The sequence below is a fragment of the Haliaeetus leucocephalus genome, unplaced genomic scaffold (genome assembly GCF_000737465.1).
Source record: "Haliaeetus leucocephalus isolate CR32 unplaced genomic scaffold, Haliaeetus_leucocephalus-4.0 Scaffold696, whole genome shotgun sequence".
Classification (NCBI taxonomy): domain Eukaryota; kingdom Metazoa; phylum Chordata; class Aves; order Accipitriformes; family Accipitridae; genus Haliaeetus; species Haliaeetus leucocephalus.
The window spans coordinates 579192-601118 of NW_010973132.1; the positions used below are offsets into that span (position 1 = coordinate 579192).

At 37.5% G+C, this 21927-nt stretch overlaps 1 protein-coding gene across 1 annotated transcript in view; it reads right to left on the reverse strand.

The window, feature by feature from the left end:
* STARD9 (StAR-related lipid transfer (START) domain containing 9) overlaps positions 1-21927 on the reverse strand; it is a 117186-nt gene that overhangs the window by 34609 nt on the left and 60650 nt on the right. The window contains exons 8-20 of the mRNA XM_010580190.1: positions 18038-18107; positions 14807-14879; positions 13829-13896; positions 12794-12891; positions 12391-12591; positions 11884-11981; positions 9581-9658; positions 8668-8742; positions 7219-7398; positions 3296-3347; positions 2247-2384; positions 1249-1331; positions 120-223 (exon numbers count right to left, since the gene is read on the reverse strand). Coding sequence (XP_010578492.1) covers positions 120-223; positions 1249-1331; positions 2247-2384; positions 3296-3347; positions 7219-7398; positions 8668-8742; positions 9581-9658; positions 11884-11981; positions 12391-12591; positions 12794-12891; positions 13829-13896; positions 14807-14879; positions 18038-18107 — 1318 coding nt within the window. The remainder of the gene's footprint in view (positions 1-119; positions 224-1248; positions 1332-2246; positions 2385-3295; positions 3348-7218; positions 7399-8667; positions 8743-9580; positions 9659-11883; positions 11982-12390; positions 12592-12793; positions 12892-13828; positions 13897-14806; positions 14880-18037; positions 18108-21927) is intronic.

Here is a 21927-nt window from a genome sequence, read left to right on the forward strand (position 1 = left end):
TCTGATCACTTGAAAACATGACGGGACCTATTCTGTATACAACTTAAGTTTTGTCTGAACCAAGTCCTGGTTTCAGACATCATCCCACATGAGAAATGGTTTGTTTATTCTAAACTCACTTGTCAAGAGAAGAAAGGATATAGTGAGGAGAATGGGTGCAACTTCCATCCAAGTTGAGCCAGTCCAAAGCTCCACAACTCAGAATGGGTGGGGTTTCATTAATCTACAAAACACACAACATGAGAACAGGGAAAAAAAAAAAAAAAATCACAGCAACCCAGGAACTTCCAAGTTATCATTAAAACTGCCATTGCTCACTACTGTGTGCAATGCTGCATAATACCTCCCATGTGAGCTTACAATCTCACTTACCCTTCTGCTTAGTCTTTGATAATTTGCAAAATTGCTAAGTATTTGTTACTGAGTACTCCTCTTGTAGCTTTGTTTCAATGTACTGCATATGTTTCATTAATTAAGAAATTAAGAATGAAAACAAATGGAAGTTAAGCCCCTTATCTCAACTACAGAATTGTGTACAAAAAGACAGTTGAGTGGAAAGTATTAAACGTTACTATATGAAAACTCATTTTAAAAGGTAGATTCTTGCCAATATCAGTTGGTAATATGGTTATATCCTAAACCAGAAAATTTACATTGTTAGGTTTTTTAGTTATATATGCCAGTCATTTTAAGAATTATCTAATTTTTTTGAAACATTATTGAACTAGCTGACCAAATAATATCTTACAGTTGTTAGTTCCTGAGATTAACATACCAACTATTTTATCTATTTCTGATGTATGTAACAAGCAAGTGCTTTCAGAGTCAACAATACTCAAGCATTTAATCCCATAAATTTTCCATTTCTTCTAGTATACCTCATTTGGGATGGTGAAATGACAGAGAAAGAAGATAATTCAGAAAACTAACAGATGTGGAAAGATTCTTAACTGGTCTTTTCACTGCGGCATTCTGCCTGTTTCAATCCTACTGTAGTCATGACTAGAAATAGGAAACACTAAATTATTCAAGGGATCTGCATCATCTTTTGCTAAGCACATCTGAAAGAAGCACTAGTGTCCTCCCTCAAAAGGTTTAGTGTCATTACAGACCATTAGATAGAGGAAATTAAGCAAGTGGATACAATGATGAGAAGAAATATTATCTATATCAAGCTTGCTTTTAAGAAGGAAAATAATTAGGAAAATCAATGAAGAATTAGGAGAGAAAAATAGTTTTAGAACTTACTGATCTTCTTTGTCTTAAGATAGCAGCTTCTGCTGGGTGATTGAATCTAAACTTATGAGACTTGCCAAGGACAACAAGGGCACCTGTGAAAAAAAAATTAATTAGAAATCTACAGAGCCATAATTCATCAAACAGTTGGTCCCTAGAATGTTAGCAGTTAATCTTAACTCCAGTATACAGACTACAGCATACACAAACTACTACAGAATAGCATGTTTAAAAAAAAAAAAATATTCTGACCAACAGCTTTCTGACCATCATAGAGCAGAGAGCTATTTTTAAAATTTGCCACTATGGAACAGCAGAGTTATCATTCTGTAACGACAGCATCCAAGCAAACTAATCTTGGAGCCGTCTGCAAATTCAACATAACAGTAAATTCCCTCTTCATATTAAAGACCAGCATGACTTCATATCAAAAACAACCAACCCACTTCTGGAAACTTTTTTTTACACCATCTTTTTATGAATCCAGATCACTGCAAGTTCCCAGAAACTGGACTGTTTTTTTTCTTTATAACAAACTGAAAATATGGGAGCCTGATCCATTTCATCTGAGCTCATTCACCATAGCCTGTGAGTCAGTGGCTAGTACCCTCCACGTAAAGACACTAAAAAAGTTGAAGGTCATTTCAACCATATTACATAATTGCCAAAAAAACCCACCAGTGGTCAGCTGGCTTAGAGCCAGTCTCCACTACCTTCCACAACAGTGCCTCTGACTACAGGTCTTCCCTTTTCAGAAGGCTACAGACTACTGCTGCCAAAAGGGGTCTTAATATTGTCACCTATGTCTTCATTTTACTTTCTATGGGGTACTTATTTTATTTGTCCCAGTCTGGAAGCTCTAGCCATGGATCAAACCTTGTGCTGCTAGGCAGCAGTAGGAGACTGACAGATGTATTTCTTAGATCTGCATGAGTTCCATAAATCTGTGTCTCTAAACTCCGGTGGTAAGATGATTATAATGCAGCATTCATAGAAAAAGCAAGCCTTACCTTGTGACAGACGACATGATCCAGTGACTTCACATCCATTCACAGTGCAGTGTGCGCCATGAACTGGTCGCAGTGTCACAATCCCACAGTGGTTGTCTATCATACAATGATCCCTTTCAATCCACCGTCCCTGCAAAACTACAACGTATAGATTTATCTCACCTGTTGAAGGGGTTGGGTTTGCACTATTTTCCTCACAATGAAGTACCACACACTGTTTGACACTATGACCGCATACTTCATACCTCAGAGAACTATGTCATGTGCAACAAGGAGATGAAATTGTCATCTTTGATGGCTAGCCAAGTACTCACTCACAGAAAAACTTGATTAAAAACAGTGAGATTGCTCTTTTAAAGTATTTGTGGTTCTGGAAAACTATACACTACTTTCTGATTTGTGAGCTGATGTGCAAACTCTTCTATTGTGCTGAATTTTCTTATTGCTATTATGTCACTTACTGTTTATATTTTACTAATCTACTGGCAGAAAATAATCAAACTTAACCAAACCTACCAGAACTACCAAAGCAGAGATTCTACAAAGTTTCCAATTTCAATATAAAGTTTCAACTTTCTACCATAATTTCTAGCTCTTGATATTGACGGTTAAAATTAAGAGCAGAAATGAAATTAAATAATAAATATTCTTAATAATTTGGATTTTATATCTAAAATACTCTGCCGAGGTAGAGTTGAAAAGCATTTTCAATGTCTCATGATCACTTGTGCCAATAGTTTAGTATAGAACATACCAACATATGGACGTTGGATGAAGATATTTTTAAACTCTCATGTAGCATTTCACAAGTGGGAAGAAAGTTCTGACGAGATCTCAATTAGGTCAAGACCGTTGACTTTTTGACCTCTTAAACAAAACCAAAAATAACTGAAATATTTTAGCCAACTTAATTATTCCCTTCTACTTACCTTCTTCTATAAAGAAAGCTGACAAACAGAAACATTACCTAGCTATTACACATGACAAATGTAAACATCTTGGTTTGACCTGACCATATCATAAAACAATTTGTAATATCATTCTCTTACCAATGTCTTGATCTTGGTCTGAATCACTTCTTCCAATTTTGGTTGTTCCTTCCTAAAACAAGAAAAGAACTAATTTAAAAGTCAGTTACTGGAAGTGGATTATATAGAATAATTAAAACAACTTTGGTACAGCATCTTAGCAAATACCTGAAATAAATCACCTCTGAATGACTGAATTGTTTAGAGCAAACTCTATATACTATTTTGTAATACTTCAGCCTGCTGTCTCCCATGGCGATCCAATTACTTCTTATCTTGCAGCTATGTCAGCTTCTCTTATTATGACCCCAGTAGATGAAGTAACCCTCAGTGGATGATTTTTGGACTGTGTTTGAGATGAATATTTTTAATATGAACACACAATTCTGATCCTTTGAACTTTTACCGTGAGACTTGTTTGCAGAAATGAGATAATTCTTTTTATAAATATCCATGCAGGAAGAAAGAAGCTGCAAAACGATTATTCAGTTAATTAGGCTTTTCAGATATAAAAGTAACAGAATTTCTATTTTTTAAGGGAACTTCGTCATAGATTATGAATTCTTCAAACTAACTACTAAAGGAGAACTTTTTTCCAAAACTTATGACATTTATAGAAAGTCTTCTTGGTGATTATGGTATATGGGCAAGTTCCCAAACCTGAAGAGTCAATAACTTCAAAGAAAAGAACTGCCTAGGAACAAAAGTCTCCAGAACAAGCAGACTCAAACCATATTACAGGCCAGTGATGGAAGGCAGACAGTATTCTTATGGTATAGTGCAAATATCAATAAAACAGCATCATTTAATCAATACTATGAGGAAAAAACTACCAAAAAAAGCAATGAATTTACCACCTGTCTAGCATGTTCCATTCCTGGTTCTCTTTTTTCTTAGGAAAACAAAGCAAAATTATTTCCCAGCTTTGAAGAGACACTATACTTGATTATTGTAAACTGATTTGTGAATGTGCTCTAAAACGACTTTAGTGGCAACCCTTTCAGTCATATTAAAATTAATTATGGTCATTAAACTACTTGATTTTTGTATTCTAATTAGAATAAATTGAATACGCTTTCTGCTCCAAGCACATTATCACCTAGATTTAAAGATGAAGCAAGAAGTAGTAATCGGAAACCTGAAGACTGGGAAAAGGGAAGCTGATGATTACTGTAAGATGATGCAATCATGGGTAATTATGGGTAAATCACAGTGGTTTTGTGAATTGGAGGGAAATCATTCAGTTCCTCACAGAGTTCAGCTGTCTGAACCAACTAACAGAGCCTTCTGCTACAAGCCCTGCTGAGACTCCCTTGCTGGAGGGGCTGAAAGCTGGATGTGCCCAGTGCCCCTCCTTTGGAGCAATTATCAAGTTACATGTCAGCTTAATGGTCAGTGGCCTCAACCACAAAATATCCACCTGGCTTGGCCACAACTTGTAGAAAACTTATAATCCATATGGCCTTTGACTCACCTCATACAATCAAGTGAGTTAGCAACATGTATTTTATACAAATAAAAGTAAACCAACTCCTAAAAGACCTCTTTATCAATTACCTTTTCTTGACTAAACAAAGAAATAGCTATTGTAATTCCAAAAGAAACTTTTTTCCAATGTGCTGAAATAACTCTCTGGTAATACAATTTAATTCAGAAAAGTGTATTACAGCAGTATTGGCTCATGAAATTCACCATAGTATCCCAGTTAGTGGAGTGATTCTGGGTGAGTTTAAGCACAACTAAAAATTGCAGCTGAGAGCAAGGGTACAGATCCAATACAAGCAAACTATCTCAACATAAAGAAGAAAATAAAACAAAAATAGTCATAACCCAGGCCCATGTCGATTTCATTTTTTCAAATGCTATTACTGAGCTAATATTTTAAATATTTATACTTTTCCCTAATTTAATATTTAGTATTCCACCTGAAAAAGTGAAAGACAGATGATTCAGATGAAATGATTGCACAACTTCACCTTAATATATCGAGGTACATCTTCATACCTGTTGAAGTGGTTCTACATTGTCACCCTCTTCTGGCAGTGTTTCCTGTCTAAGGGTAGCATTCCCAAGGTGCATTACAGAACCATAAAGAGTGAGACTGCTTTCCCCCTTCAGATTTAGGAGTACTCCAACTTTCAAAAAAGTTTTTGAAGTGCATCTTTTTCTTAAACAATATAAACGAATCCCATACTTTTAAGCTATGCAAAAAGGTCAGTTAGATTATAGGGAAAACATACATTTTTGTTAATGAAAGCCAGAAAAAAAAGAACAGAACCTAAGAAAGAAAGGTTCTTTAAGCACAGGCACAGCATTGATTAGTACAATTAACATTATGGAATATCAAGAGACTAAAAGAGTAACACATTGTTTATTCTACATGATCTGAAAACTGCTGCCACGACCTCTCCATAAAAGGACAAAGTGCTGTTTTATGTCGAAGCCCTAGTATGTAAGGAACCACTAATGTTTTACCTTCTTGCTGTTCAGATGAAGGTAATAGACACCAGAGTCTAAAAGGTGCAAAGCACAAAGAAAAGAAAAGGCAGCATCTAGGAGCAAAGAAACGGGACAAAGATGTTAGTGTGACAGAGATACTAATGACTATAGAAGGTGACCCTTCAAACTAGGGTTCTCCATTAAAATGAATATCTTTAAATTACTTCAGGTGTTGTCAAAATTAGTATGTGAAAAAATTTGCTGTTTCCAAAATGGCACATAATGGAAAGACATTTAAGTAGTAGCAATTACTTTTAATAAATATTTAATGTTAATGTAGGATTGAGTAATCAAGTTGCATGTTCATCAGCACTGGACATTATTACTTGGTCCCTGATTATTACTTGGTACAATTTCTTTGTGCTGGCATGAAGAAAATTAGTAAGGTTTCTCTTTCAACATGATGAACAGCAGCATGATTTCTGTTTCAAATATTTGTTGCAGCTTTTTAAAGGAAAAAAAAAATCCCATGTCCCTAAACTATATCAAGTAGCACAAAACCTAGATTTGGATTAAGATATTTTATTAGTAGACAGATAGATGATTTTCAACCATGTTTAACACATTTAACACATTTTTTACTAATGAGTGCATTTCTGTAGAGGTACCCATTCATCATTCCTTTTACGTTAAGCAGCATCAATATTTCAGTAATTTCCATTAATTTAAACAACATTAAAAACTTAAAGTCCAGCTTAGCACTGACTTATTAAAAAAAAAAAAAAAAATCCCCTAAAACCTAGCCATGTATATCATAAGCCTCAATGTGGAGTAATATACATACAATGTTATGAAAGCTCCTTGGTGCCTTAAATGAACAGCTACACAGCAAAACAGTATCTATGAGGGCAGGATTTCTACCTGATACTGGAAAATAGCCAATCAAGTGGGATCACAAGTAATTAGCATTCAAGTTACACACCTGGAATCCACTTGGCAGGCCTCATGGGGTTAAAAGAGCAATATATAGAAGTCATTGTCAAAGTGAGCTTGTGCTTGTTAAAGCTTACTTTTATCTTTGATCTACACATATACAAGTATTCCAGTCTCAAGCATACAAGTACCTAGTAAAATCTGGACCAGTATGTCTGGTATACTTTAAGCACCATCCTTTACGTTTACACACGCACACACACAGACCTGTCCTCATGCTTTGTGGACAAACTACTAATGCCTAATTTGAGTATTTTGCTTATGATACATTATCAAATAGTTTGCACGTGCATTCATAAGAGGTCAACTTATTATTCCATATATGAATTCTTATCCTCCTCCATTTTCAGGTATCATCTTTTAATTTTTTCCCCGTTATCTGTGTCTTGTGGACTGTGGCCTTTACTTTTTGATAGCTGTTGTTGTAATGCCATCTTAACCACTCTCTGTTTCCAAAGAAAATAAATGTTTTCAAATTCAAGGGAAAAATAAGACAAGTGACAATATCTCACCCTGAGATGATACAGCACCACTCCTGTGCTGAGGATATCATCATCCATGGCCATTAGATGAGGTAAACTAGAATCTATTGTTACTCCAGCTTTTTCTTTGTTGATGTCCACACTGTATTCTTCCATAATGGCTTTCCTGTCTGTCCACTTACTTGTCCAGTCTTTGGTCAACTGCTCAATCTTAAAGAATAGGAGGGGAAACTGTTTTACTTACTAAGCAGGTTAATTTTTCTCATACATAAATTTCTGCAGAATGAACAGCATTTTTTTCCAGTTACTGGATGCAAAATTCTTTCACCACTTGCAATGCTGGTGTATTTCTAATTGCAGTACATTTCTGTGGCAACAAAAAAAATCTAGTAAAAACTGTACTACCACCTAGTGGAGTAGGTTTAATCTATTGAAGACTCATTCCCCAAATAGCATGAACATATATCTTTCTGACAACTAGTTATTTTGCCTGTCTTTAAGCAAAACTTAAAATTAAGATCTCCAAAACCTCTCCAGGTCACCAGTGATCAAATCTTCTTAGTAATTTGGTGACTGCACAATAATTTCCTTTAAATAAATTGGAGGAGTTTAATCTTAGAAGACAGAGGCTCTGTATAATGAACTACTGTGATATATTGAGACAGCTTTCAAACAAGGAGTAGATAGTGCAGACTTAGTGATAGGCAATGGACAGTATCCAATTAAGGACATGAGACTTTAATCACAAATTGGTAGAGAGCACCCAACATGCTGACCTGGTTTCAGCTGGAAGAAAGTTAATTTTCTTCCTAGTAGCTGGTATAGCGCTGTGTTTTGAATGTAGTATGAGAATAATGTTGATAACACACTGATGTTTTAGTTGTTTCTAAACAGTGTTTATACCAAGTCAAGGACTTCTCAGCTTCTCATACTGCCCTGCCAGCGGAGGCTGGGAGTGCACAAGAAACTGGGAGGGGACACAGCTGAGACAGCTGACCCAAATGTTCCAAAGGGGTATTCCACACCATATGATGCCATGCCCAGTATATAAACTGGGGAAGTTGGCCAGGGGACACCACGGCTCGGGGGTTGGCTGGGCATCGGTCAGCGGGTAGTGAGCAACTGTATTGTGCATCACTTGTTTTGTATAATCTATTATTATTATTATCCCTTCCTTTTTCTGTCCTATTAAACTGTCTTTATCTCAACCCACAAGTTTTACTTTTTTTTTTCTTTCTCTCGATTCTCTCCCCTATCCCACTGGGGCAGGGAGTGAGCGAGTGGCTGCATGGTGCTTAGTTGCCAGCTGGGTTAAACCATGACACATGCATTAAGGATGGCAGTTTCCTGCATATTCAGAGCAAACAGGAAAGAATTAGGACAAAAACATTTTCACTATCATTTCAGAACTATGGCAATGCTATCTCCCCAGCCCAGTGAAACAGGAGAGACTTACAGCATCAAATAGATCAGACAAACCTTCATTTCATTCTGAAGAACCAGCTCGGTCAGAATTCCATCCCTGTCATCACTCCAAGAAGGACTGGAATTCCTCTGTACAAACAGCAGCCACCAAGATCTACATGTTAGTTTCCTTATTCACAACCAGCAGGCATGTTCTTACACTCTCCAGAATTTCAAGGAGATGAACTCAGGAGAAGGAAAGATAAAATACACAGACATTCGATGCTGCCTTCTAGCACCTAGCCTACACCTCTCTAGCTAGTGCATGCAAGTTATTTCGAACTGGTGAAAGAGTATTAACAGAGAAATACTTCTGTGTAAATAAATCCTGTAGTTCCAGTCTCTCCCAGCAAAACATGCTCTCCATGGCATGGAAAACCAAGATGCTATTATTATTCCAAAGGAGAAAACCACAAAGAGTGTCAGCTGTATTGTGAGGGCTCACAGATGTTCACAACTTCTTTTGGGGGACAGAATGTGCAGGCAAGGTGAAACCTCCAAAATACTGTTGAGGTATACCAGTTTACTTTTTGGGGATAGAGGATTGTAACAAGTCTGGCAGGGAAATTACATCAGTGATTATTATTTTGTACTGTCTTGGTGCTGCCATATCCCTACAAATAAAATTTTTCTATTTCATTATATTTTTGGACAACAAAACTATCCAACTCCATGAAAGACAGGCAAGGAAATCCTTTCTAATCATTACACAACTGCTTATACTTCAGGATTATGAATTTAATGCCAGAAAAAGGAGAAATGACAGAAATGCAATTAGCCTTATAATAATTGTGAAATCACTCAGAGAACAGTTTAATTTCCCTCCAGTTACAATAAACATGGAACAATAAACAGCTAAGATGAAAGTAAGCTACTGTAGCTACCCAAAGCACCATTAGAGCTCCAGCTGGGAAGAGTTCCTACGTACCAGTTCAAAGCTCATCAGCATAGTTTTCAACCTATCAATTTCTTCTCGCAGTTCTCTGATCAGTTTTACATTTGCATCCTGAAACATTGAGACACAGGTGTTGGAAAAATCATTCTTTAACAAATTCTAGCTAAAGAAATCAATTCAGAGCTGTTCCAAGAGCCAGGAGGAAAGGAGCACAGGCACACTCACAGCAGTACTCTTTGCTCCACTGTGCCAGGCCCCTGGGATGTACTGCCTAGGGGCAAGTGGTTCCCGTCTTTGACAGGTTCTCTTTTCCCATAAACTTTGTTCCATCTCTTTTCTGAACACAGACCTACCATAGTATTTGTTCTTGTCATGACAATAGCTAGATACATCACTACTTTTACAGATTTACCTTCCAAATAGTCCAATCAGGTCAGAAAAATGCTCTTATTTCTGTCATGCAGAGAAGAAAATCAGGCTAGAGGAGACTAAGTCAGAATGTCACCAACCATGGTATTAAAAGCCCTTGCAGCTGATACACAAAGCATTTCCAACCTGCTTGTGTGGAGGCATTTATCTCACTTTCAGAGTAAGCACCACTGCACAGGCAGTTTCTGGAAACCAGCTTTTTGTAGACAGTTCAGGGAAACTCTTGAGTCAAGGGTCAACGTTTTCTGGGCTGCCAGTGACACTTTGGCTCAGGTCAATTTGCAGTGAGGGGAAGAAGGCAGCTAGCTGAAGGGATGGAGTTAAGGGTCTAGCATGGGCTGTGCAAGAGAGTGATGGGCACACAAGTTGGGAGACTGAGAGGCTGTATGTAACAAGAGGCTAACCCAGGAGGACTGTGTTTACTTGCCTGTGACCTGTCACAGAGCTGAAAAATGCTGCTGCCAAAACCAAACACACTATTGCTGCTACTAGTGATGTCTAAAAACTAGTTATAGGTACTGGTAATACGGACACAAATTAAATTTAGGAAACCTTGGATTACAAGGGTTTCCTTCTGCCCAAGATTTAAGAGAGTATCATTAGGAAAGCAAATAAATTAAGTACATCTCTATGATTCTACCCTTTTATCCACAGATAAAATCTTGATATACCCAGGCCAAATCACAAAAGAACACTACTAAAGTTATAAAGTCAACTGCTTAAAGATTAGGAAATGCTGGAATCAAGACTTTTTTGAAACCTCAATTCAGTCCCCTTCAATGGATACACTGTGATTCAGTCCTTTAGTTATATGATCACTGTAGGATAGCAGCCTCGTGCAGAATGCCAGGTGAAGAATGCTCAGTTAAAGAGCAGCAACTCAAGAGTTTTATATTTCTAGAATATGTGATCATAGATCTTGATTATTACATGCTATTTGAATTTTTCTGTGACAAAAGACAGAATTATGCATTTCCCCATGGATTTTTCTATGCTGGTTCTCATCACTGTAGCATCTAAAACCTCCACAACTTCTAATCAGCCTGTTTTAACAGCACGTCTTTGATTGAGAGAGTTTACGTTTTTCCCATTTGATAAATATGGACTTGGGGTAAGGGTGGAGAATGAGGAACAAGCACACATTGAAAGTTTGCTTTAAGCATCTGGACTAGCACTGAACAAGAATGCTGTAGCAGGGGCAGCAACAGAATCCAGTCCTCCAAGGCAGCACCAGAGTCTCCCCTTAATATCCTGCCACCTTTTAACTTGTGCAGCCTGTGAAGGACCCCTGCACAATCAAACAGATGAATCTGCCATACAGTCAGAGTTCATACCTGGAACAGGCATATTTTGTGCAATGTATGAAGCTGGGGTTCTATGGAAAAAATTGTTCCCATGTATTTAAAGGTTTCATAATTTTGTGTACTGAAAAGAAGACAAATTGAGACTACATAGACTACCTTAGGCCTGGCGTATTAACTTTTGAATTCTTGACTTTGCAACCTTAGCAGAGTTCATTTAACATGCCAAAAGGAAGGGTTGCAAGGGTTATGCACTTACAGTAACAGGTTAAATAGTAACAAATAATCCCAACAGATCTTTAACTCTGCCAATATTTAGGATAAAGACATAGGGTAAACATACATGTCATAACAGTTCAAAGAGAAGGAGGATTGAAACTCAATGGACAGAGATGAAGAATGTAAAATAGGTGTGAAATTCTAAATGGTTTAAGCTGCAGGGGATCAAGGAAATTATTTCTGTAATATCCAGGCTCCTATTTAGCTCTCATTAACATGGGAAAAAGAGGTATGAATTTTATTCAAAGAGCTGATATACTGAATAAACCTTAAATAATACATACAACAAAATGGAACAAGAATAAAAAGCAGAACTAAAGGCCTCACCTCATTCACTCTAGGCTTGTTAATAATATTTTTGGCATTTGAAGCATATCTCAAAGTACTCATGGTCTCATTGTAGCTGGAGCTGGCAGGAGAGATAGCTACAGACAGAAAACAAATAGAAAAGAAACACTATTTTAAACAGTAATCAGTTTAACCATTCAGTTTTCAAAAGGTGGATTTTTTTAGCCTTGCTTCTTTAAAAACCAAAATCAACAATATCCTTAGGGATATTTCATCAAGCTCACAGAGAATGTCTTCTCAAGATTGTATTTATAACCGAATAAATCACTTTAAATCAAAGCTATGATCTTGGAAAGGCTCTTAAGCTTAACTTCATGCACAATCAGCATGCCTTTCAATTTTCTTGAGCATCCTATGAAGTATTTCTGAAAATCTTTACAAGGACAGATTCTAAGTGATATAGTTGTCTTCTCACTATAGTAGAGATGTATTTTTAAGGGGGTAATGTAGTGCAAAATGTTAACAATGAATAGAAACCAAACTCACTAGCAATCATAATGGTCTTGGAGTTGCCCCCCAGACTGTCCTTCAGAAGCCAGGTGAGGATGGAGTCACGGTACGGGATATAAGCCGGTCGCCTGGTCCCACTGATGCTGCCTGTGGAAGGACTGTCCGCATGACTGCTCTCCCCCTCACTAGTTATGGTGTTTATGCTCTGGCAGCTGCTGAACATCTGCGAATTTTGTGCTGAAGGAGAAGTACCACAGAGCTCAGGAAAGGGTTTATCTTTTTCTGTCATTGATATTTAATTTTCTTAGATATCATTACAATTTATGAAGATGCCACATAGCTGTTCTGTTCAGCTTTTTGTTGTAAATATAGATAAACATGGTAAGTGAGTCCTATGCTTTTATCACTACCCTTCAATATAAAGAACTATTGTGCTCACCTAAAGTGGAGATGACAATTCCAAGTGTAACTAACGACTTGTTAATATTGGCACCTTCGGTAATTCGATCTTTACAGTAACTGGGATCAGCTCTTTCGCTGTAGAACACAAGCATGGAAAAGACATTGCAAACCAAACAAAAATGCTTAATTATTAACATACAATAAATATGAAAACATTATGTATTTTCCTGACATACAAGAAAACAGAAGTTGCAAACTTTGCAATTAAAAAAACACATATGCTTTGAAACAACCACGAGCAAAGGCCATTGGTGCAAACTACTGTTAAAGACCCATCAAAACATAAATTCAACCCTGAACTGTGCAACCCAGTCATAGTGGTTCTGAATTAAAAAAAAAAACCCTAAACATACATTTCACAACAAGGGTAGACAGGCTCAGTGCAAAAGTCTGTATATCCCCTCAACACTACTTTCTCTGCTCAGACATGCATGGTGATTTATGTTCTTGAGAAAGAAAAATGTCCTCTTCTCCAACTGTTCTATACATCTTCAGCACAACTTCCATCTTTCTGTTCTCTATCATATCCAGCATAACCACATGTTCCTCACTGAAATGCATAGTTAAGATCAGAGACTTAGGAACATTTGGAACATGAACAACATAAGCAGTGAGATACGACTATTTTCTTCCACCCATGCTAGGCAGCCATGAGGAATACATTCCTTTTTTTCTCTTTCTTTTCAAGCTCAGATTTGGTAATTCCAACAATAGCTACTGGAAAAGCCACTTAATAAGAATACAGGGTTGAATGGAATTACCTTAAATGTATGCAACAGAACAGTATTGGATCTGAGGACCCAGGAATTCCCTTCCCCAGTGAAATCCAATACCCAATACAGAAGAACAGATGACAGAGACAATATTAGCTCAGTATTCCTTGTTATCGTATAAAAAAGTCAGGCTTATTGTTAGTTTAATGAAGTTTGAAAATACTAAATTTCATCTTTTAAGGCAGTACTACCAGCATCTTTAGAGAAAATTACCTTTTTGCCCCTCAGTATATTATTACCTGCCTGCAAGGTCCACTAAATTGATCTTGCTTGCAATTTCAGAAGGGAGATTGTTTTCTAATATAGCCTGAAGAGAAAAATATAAATAAGGAAGATTATTCCTCTTAATTAATGAAAATAAAATAGATGTGCACTCTTATTGAAACTGAGTTGTACATATGACTGTCTCACTGCCTTTCTTTGTGACTCTGACCCACTGACTATGTTCAAACCATTAACTCAACAGCTTTCTCACCCATCAGAGAAACTACCCTCTTATGCCTACTTCCTCTTGAAAAAAACCTTTACTGCCTAGTGACTGTGAAAGGCTTCCTTGTAGATCTTGCAGAGTTATTTTCCACTAACGTATTCCAAAGGTCTTTTGTGAAACTACTGAAAAATACCCCCAAATGTTCTGTGATTACAGGATGTTAGAAGTGTGAGATAGAAAAGGTCTATTGGATCACTAAACAACTTCCCTGCCAGGGAAGGATATAATTCCTCCAGAGAAAGGGTGCATTGTCTCTGGGAGAGTACTGGGTGCCAAATGCTAAAGAGATGAGCACATCTGAAAAGCTGGACAGATACAAAATTTTGGTAAGTGTTAAACTAATGTTATACTTCAGTTAAGGATCCTAAACAAGTGTAACAAAACGTAACTTCAAACATATTCACATGCAATTTTCACAGCATCCTAGAAGGGGTATTGCATTTCAAAGGGCTGATGAAGACTTTAAACATTTCTTTTTACAGTGAGTGTTTGGCATCACTTCTGACTATAAGCTTGCATAAAGGAACAAGAACACACTCAATAAACACTCAACACGTCAGGCGGTGTAGGAAGCGTAACACATCTGCAGTGTGATCCAAAGGAAATAAGTAACAGCTTCCACCGAGATTATTACAAACAGCACAAAACAGTGACAAGTAAACAATGCACAACACATTGAACAATGCTTCTGGAGAGTGAAAAGGAAGCTGGATTATTTTTAGCTAACCTGAGTATAGTGGATGGTGAAGATAGCATGGGATCTGCTGCTGGCATTGTGAATATGTGTAGCTGCTGTGATTCTAGAAAGAAGAACAAACCATTCAATTACAAAGGCTTATTTCCCTGTATTCCGGGAAAGCAAAAAAAACCCCAAATACAGCAGATAAATGAAGATGAAGGAATATGAAACTTGGAGAATATGGTAGGCTGTGTTCTTGGATCTGATAACAGTGTGTTTGGCAGAGGACCTGGAAGGGTGGAAACCAAGGATCAGTTAGAGGTGTTTTTGTCCACCAGCAGCACTCTGAAGAAATACCTTAAAGCAGCCTTACAGCACAGGTGTCAGGTGTTGCATAAGGGTAGAACACAGCAGAGAAGTACAGCCAGCAACAGCATCGTACAGCTCATCCCCAACACCACTGAATGTACTGGCCAAGTACATTTTCTCCATATTGTCCCCATCTTTATTTCTTGGCACTTCAAAGGGTCCAAAAAGGTTTGTACACCACTTCTGGGGCTCCCTTCTGTCACAGTGCTGACACAGTAGTTTTACGCTGTTAGAGGATTCCGATGAGATTAGCCAATCTACCCATGTGAGTACCAAACGAATACTGTAATTCACTACTGTAGCACTTCCTTGGCTTTACCACATGGACAGACTAGTCATCCAGCTCTAGCCCTCTGACCCACTGCACTCCGGCTAGCAGGTACCAGGCACAGGAAGAGAAGGAGCAGTGGCACTCTCCCACTGTCTCTGTTACATAAACTTTTGGAAATTCTACTTTCTTTGTTGTTGTTTTGATTAGACAAACCCAAAGAAAGCCGAGTTTTGCCTAGGGCAGAAGCCAGGTCACAGGTCTTTTCCTTTGTCACTCTTGTAGCTTGCCTTGAATATTGGCTATACGCGCAGCCTTTAGCATCAGTTTTGCCAAGCTTACCCTCAACAACATCAGGCAGTTTTAGTAGTGGAGAAAAGGACTGTGGAACCACGTTTTTGTTATGAGCCCAGCTGTCAGAGTACTGCAGAGACCAGTTGCACTAGAGAGCCGCAGCTGTGCGGACGACGCTGAGCGCCTGCCGCAGGAGGCCAAAGCCAGGACTCTCCTCTCTATTGCTCACTGCGTCCTACACCTCCATAGCCAAGTCAGCAGGCACCAAAAGCTACAGGCAGTCTAGTGCATCATGGTTATAAGTGAGCCTAAGCTGAGGAAGCAGGAGAATGCGAGCTAGTCTCCAGACGTTGGAGGAGGAAGATAAACAAATAGGTAAAGGGCAGAAGACAGCAAACAGCTCTACAGTGGGCAGAGAATATAAAAGAACAGCACTTAAGTTTATAACACAAAAGAGAAATAGAAAGTGCCCCAGGATTTGGAGGAGGAAGTGTTAGTACTTGCTTCTCACCTCCAACAATACGCAGGGTAATTAGAGGGCAAGTTCACATCTCAACTGCTCACAACCCGTGTGAGCATTTTTAGGGGAGAATGTATGTGTTAGTTTTTCATATATTCTATTTCACTGTGGCACGTAGTGTACATTTTAATATTTTTAGCTGTTGTAATAACATTATCTAGATTCGTTGGTTATTTTGCTTTACAGAGCACAAGAGCTATGCTTTTGGAAATTTGTATTTCCTGCATTTCGAAAATTTTATTCTTAAGCATTTGAGACTGAGTCTTGCAAAGCATTAAGATAAAAAAAAATAATAGCACTGAAAGTTACAACAAAAACAATGACTGCATGCTGAAAATCATATTTGTTTATTTTATAATGGACAGGTGCAACCAGAGCAGGGCTAGAGATGGCTTGATAAAAAAACTGATAGAAAAAAAAATGCCTCCAGTAAACTCTGCTTGTTGTTAGTACAGCAGCTGCCCTCTCCCCCATGAAAGGCACCACCCATGTTCAAGGGGAGCTTCCTCTCTTATCTTTCCTGTATAGCCAGACCTGGAACCATCATGCCCCATCTGCTCCTCTCCTGCCTCCAGCTGTATGGGGCAACTGCAACCTGTTCCCCACCTTTATCCTTAAGATCTTGCTGATGTCCATTTGACACAATTTCCCAGACTGCGGATGTTTTAAATTAGTTTGTTTGCTTTTATAATGTGCTAATAAATGCTCTGCAGAATATTTCATAAAAATAAAGACTATAGGTAAAAAGGAGTTTCCTGTATATTCCAAATAAATTTTTGAACAGTTACTCAGAAAAAGAAGTTGCTTAGTTTCATGCAAGTGACAAAATTTAAAACTTCAGCATCACAAGAACTTACACACAAAGTAATGAACCTCTGATTTAGTTTTCTCTACATCTTCTACTTCCTTAGCAATGAGACAACTGTAGGATTACACTAGTAGACAGACTGGAATTTTGCTGTTATTCTGAAAAATTCTCCTCTTACCGTAGAGTTGCATCTATTGATCACTACAAGCAGAAGCATCAAAACTTAATCCTGCTGTATATTCTATGTTTATGTGATAACGCAGCTTAGTTTTTTATTTACTTCCCAGCATCACTGATATCTAAAATCTCAACCTCTCCTATGATAAGACTTAACACCAATTTTGGAACTGTGATTTGTATTTGGAGGATCCTTTCAAATATAACTCTTTTCTATCACTGTAATGGCAGTTGCATTGGTATCCAAGGCTCTCTGTCAAAAAAGTAAAAAAGTGTCTTGACTACTGAGAGCCAAAATCATTGGCTTCACTAGTGTGCCAATTCCCACAGTTCTCTCATAGCGAACGTGCATGATTTGGACTAAGAACTTTAAAAAATACTTATAAAAATTAAAGCAAATAATTATAAGACAAATATTTTTAGAAATTAAATAAAAATACACTATCTTTTCAGCAGTTTTAAATCACTAAGTTACACTAACAAGCGAGTTGAAAGCTATACAGTCTAAAGTGTCATGAGCAAGTGGAGGAGAAAAGTGGAAGTCTGTTTACACCAAAACGTTTCCCTGGCATGCATTTTTTATCCCAGATAGATGGTTGAATTTTGTGGGTAAGTCAGCATAGGATCAGTTTTGAAGAAACAACTTCACGAGTGCTTGTAGCTCTTGCTGGGGATAATATGAGGATAGGTAACATCTTATGTGCACGTCATGTACAGGATCAGCAAATCTGATATCCTGTCACAACAAAGCATTGGCAACACTGTTAGTAAAATAAACATCAATGAAATCAACACATGGTGAAAAATGTGTTAAAGATGGAGCTGGTTTGTTTTATAAAATACCTTTTAGCTATTCCTTCTTCTAGAAGTTCTACAACTTGCTTGTAGTCTGTAACTAAATGTTGAGTCAATCCTGCCAAAGATTTAAAAAGAGTTAAATGCATATTTTTCTCAGGAAGTTTCAGTCAGTTTACCCAACAATTTACCCAACATCAGAAGCATAAGGATGTTCTGCTGCGATGCCAGTCTGTTCTACAAGTGGTCTCTCAACTAGAGTAACTATTTTATTTAAAAAAAAAAAAAAATAAAAAATTGCAGCCCATCCTTCAGATGCAGTGACATCAGTTTAAAAAATGACTTGTACCTTCAGAGTACAGACCTTTTTCAAACTTGTCTGCAGAACAACGGTATTTAAAAAACAGTATAACTGAAACTCCGTAAGAAATTTTCAGCTGTGTCACTGCTACTAACTGGGTACAGATCCTGTAAAGAAGCTTTTTGCCATTGCTTCTGGATAATGGCTCTGCTCGTGCAACTAACAGAATTAGGAACCAACCCCTGCGAATATTTACCATTTACCGAACAAGGCTTCAGCCTGCAACACTAAGTCTTCATGCTCTTTTCTCCCCAGAGGGTACCCAAATAATGATATGAAACGTCGGGCCTTTTGATATCTTCTGCTTTCAGGTTTGTTTTTTTTTTTTAATCTGATTTTATTTTCAAGGGGGAAAAAGCCCACTGAAAACAAATAAAAGAAATACTGCATTGCAGAGCCTGCTGTGTCAGAGTGGTGGTTGTGACTAACAGGGCCCCAGTGGAGGGCAGTGTGCTGCTGTGCTGTAGCGGACCTGCCAGCCCCTTGCAAATTCCAGCAGACACGCAAAATCAACCTCAACAGGCTTGTATTTCACATAAATCCGGTTTAATATGCCTCATTTGCATTTTATGGTGATGATTAGTTATCATCTGTACTGCAGTGACTCTTAAAAAAACCACCTGAATTGAGAAGCAAGTCTTCGTCATACAGTATCTAGTAAAACACTCCTTTGCAGAATGTTTTATCTCACAGCTGGAATCCCGGGCTACTTCACACAAACACACACTTATTTAGGTTTGGTTTGTTTTATTGCAGGCCACGAAAGCATGGATGAAGGCAGAGTATTGAAAAATGTGATTATTTGGATCAAATCATTTATCTACTGCTAAAATGTAAGTCAAGATGAATATAAAATTCAACCAGCCTGAAATAAGTTCCTTCTGACATTGTTAGAGAGAGTCTATACTTACATCATAACAGCTTACTTAATTTCAAATGAAAGCAAAATCTAAGCCAAAGATGGGAATTTGTTTTAGTCCTTTAACAACTGATACACATAAAGAAAAAAAAAGATTTTTGAATCACCCACACTTTTAAAAAACCCCCTAACTGTAGTGTGCATGCATGCGCACTTGCACACACACACAAAATATAGGCTGATTTTCAAACAAAAGCATTTCTTCTGCTCTCTAGTGTCCCTTTACAATACATTAATTCCAGAAGTCATCACATTTTCCATTTGAGAAAGAGGGCCATTATTTTTCCAACAGCACTGGGATCTTCAAAGATTAGAATATGGAAAATATCATATATTGTTTTCCCAGACCCTTTTTCAGGGTCTTATGTAACTGAATAAAAATCCAGTTATAAAATGGAGGCATGGAAGAAATTCTTACCTACCTACATTTCCATTACTACTAGAATAGTGATTCTAGCACAGAGTTCAAAACATTTAGTTTTTCAATAAGGTAAATGAAATATTGTAAATGTTGTTTGAAAAGAAATGACAAAGTGTTCTGTTGGCTGCTACAAAAAGAAAGTAATTTTCAAGTCCCATAGAAAGATCAAAAACACTTGCTCATCTAGAAATCTGCCTTGGAATAAGAAAGGATCTCCCTCAGAAATCTCTCAGGGTAACAAAATAGATTGCATCATTTCCTGATTTAAGAGAGGCTGATTCCTTAACAGTGCAACCATCTGTGAGGGAGAAGTTTGAAACAATTCCAACCCAAAGCACTGAAACACTTTCAGCATTTTAAAGGCTACAATCTCACAGCCTTTACATGGAAAAATGATGGGCTGGAAACTATTCAAAATACCCAGTGTTCAGAGTTAGGACTTCCTGACTGGACTTGCAAATGGAAAACGCATTGTCCAGAGCACCTAAGCATCCTTAGAGGGGTTAAGTTTTCCAATTTTCCTCTCTGTCTGTTCTTCATCCACTGCTAACTGTACTCTGAATATCAACACCAACCATACAACTGACAAACTAATGGTACACCGGGGAGCTTCTGATCAAAATCAGCAGACCTTAAAATTGCTGATAGCTTGCAGGAAGTATGATGCAAATACAGATGCTAGTCCTTAACATACAGGATCTACGGAAAATAATGGAAAATTTCTGGGCTTTGCTGATGTTCACCATTTTTACTTCTCCCATACAGCAAATTGCCTAGAGGGAGAATACAAAACAAGCTCCCCTTCTAGTAAGCTTGCTGATAATTCTGATCTCAGCCATCCAGCTATCGGAAACAATATTGTTGCGTTCTGATCCTGCACAGAGAGAGACTACGTATAAAACTGCCAAAGACTACTTCAGCACATAGCAGGCACTCCTTACAGAGATCAGCAATTGATGATAGCAACAATGTATTACTGCAGGTGAGAAGGGCATTTTGTACCAGTGTTGAGAACCGCTTCATTTTCTTGAATTTGATGTTATTAAAATCAAGCTGACTGTACTCCTCACCTGCATTCAAAAGACCTCTGGACTTCCGCACTGCTGCTTATTTTTGATGTGAGCTAATGAGTGCAGTTCCAAAAGGAGCTATGTAATCACACCTTCTTTATTAGTCCCTCTCCCTAAAAGACAGCAGGGTTGTCTCAAGTAAAGCAAACTGCTGCAGTTCTTAATTGCGTAAACTGTACATAAACATATTTATTTTTAATATATATTTATATACACATACCTAAATAAAGAACTATGTCATCTGACTGTTGCCCTAAGCCACTGACTCATCAGCATGAAATCACTTCTGTTCACATGGTCTCACAACAGCACCTAATTACACCCCATGATGCCTTCAGCAGCGAAATTACTTCATTTTTCATGCACACGATCAGTTTTTCTAAAAATGCGAATCACATTTATCATGAAAATTAAATTTTTCTTACAGGCATTAATAAAATGATTTTTGGAGGCTGTCATAAGATACAGAGGGAGAGAATCTTCTAAAATGAAGTATTCACACTGGATTTACAAATATGGTCAAAGCTGGCAAATAATATTTTAGGTTAATCTTTTTCCACTATCCTTTCCTATTATTTTCAAAATCTAATCAACTGGGAACTTTTATGGGATATTTCAGAACTCTAGCATAGAATTGTTCCATTCAATTTTTAGTTGTGTCTAAGTATAAAATCCTTATACAAAAGGGGTAAAATTAAGTTAAAAAAAACAACAAACCACCAACCAAAAAAAGCAGAACTGGAAAAGAAGTGACAGATTTGGCCTGGAAGGTTCTAGATGAAGACAAAATAGTGACAAAAGGCAAGCCAGCCCACTGGCAGAAGCTATAACTTCATTTTCTTTTAAAACAAGGAAACTCCATTATATGCAGCCAAGGAATCACTGGAGATATAAGGCCTGAGAAAAGGGATGGAAATTGCCAAGGAAGGAAGCAGTTTAAAGGCCTTTTCTTGTGTGGTGAAGGAGCAGCTGCTAAAAGAAAATAATTAGTATCTGTACTCCACCAACAATTAAGTTCTTCGATAACAAGCAGGTAGAAAGAAAATCTTGGAAAGACCTCAATAAAGGCCAAATGTCTATGAATCTGCTTTTCAAAGAATGGTAAGTTTGCCATACTAATGAGACCATCAATTCATCTATTTTCCAACTCTCTTTAAACAGGATGCT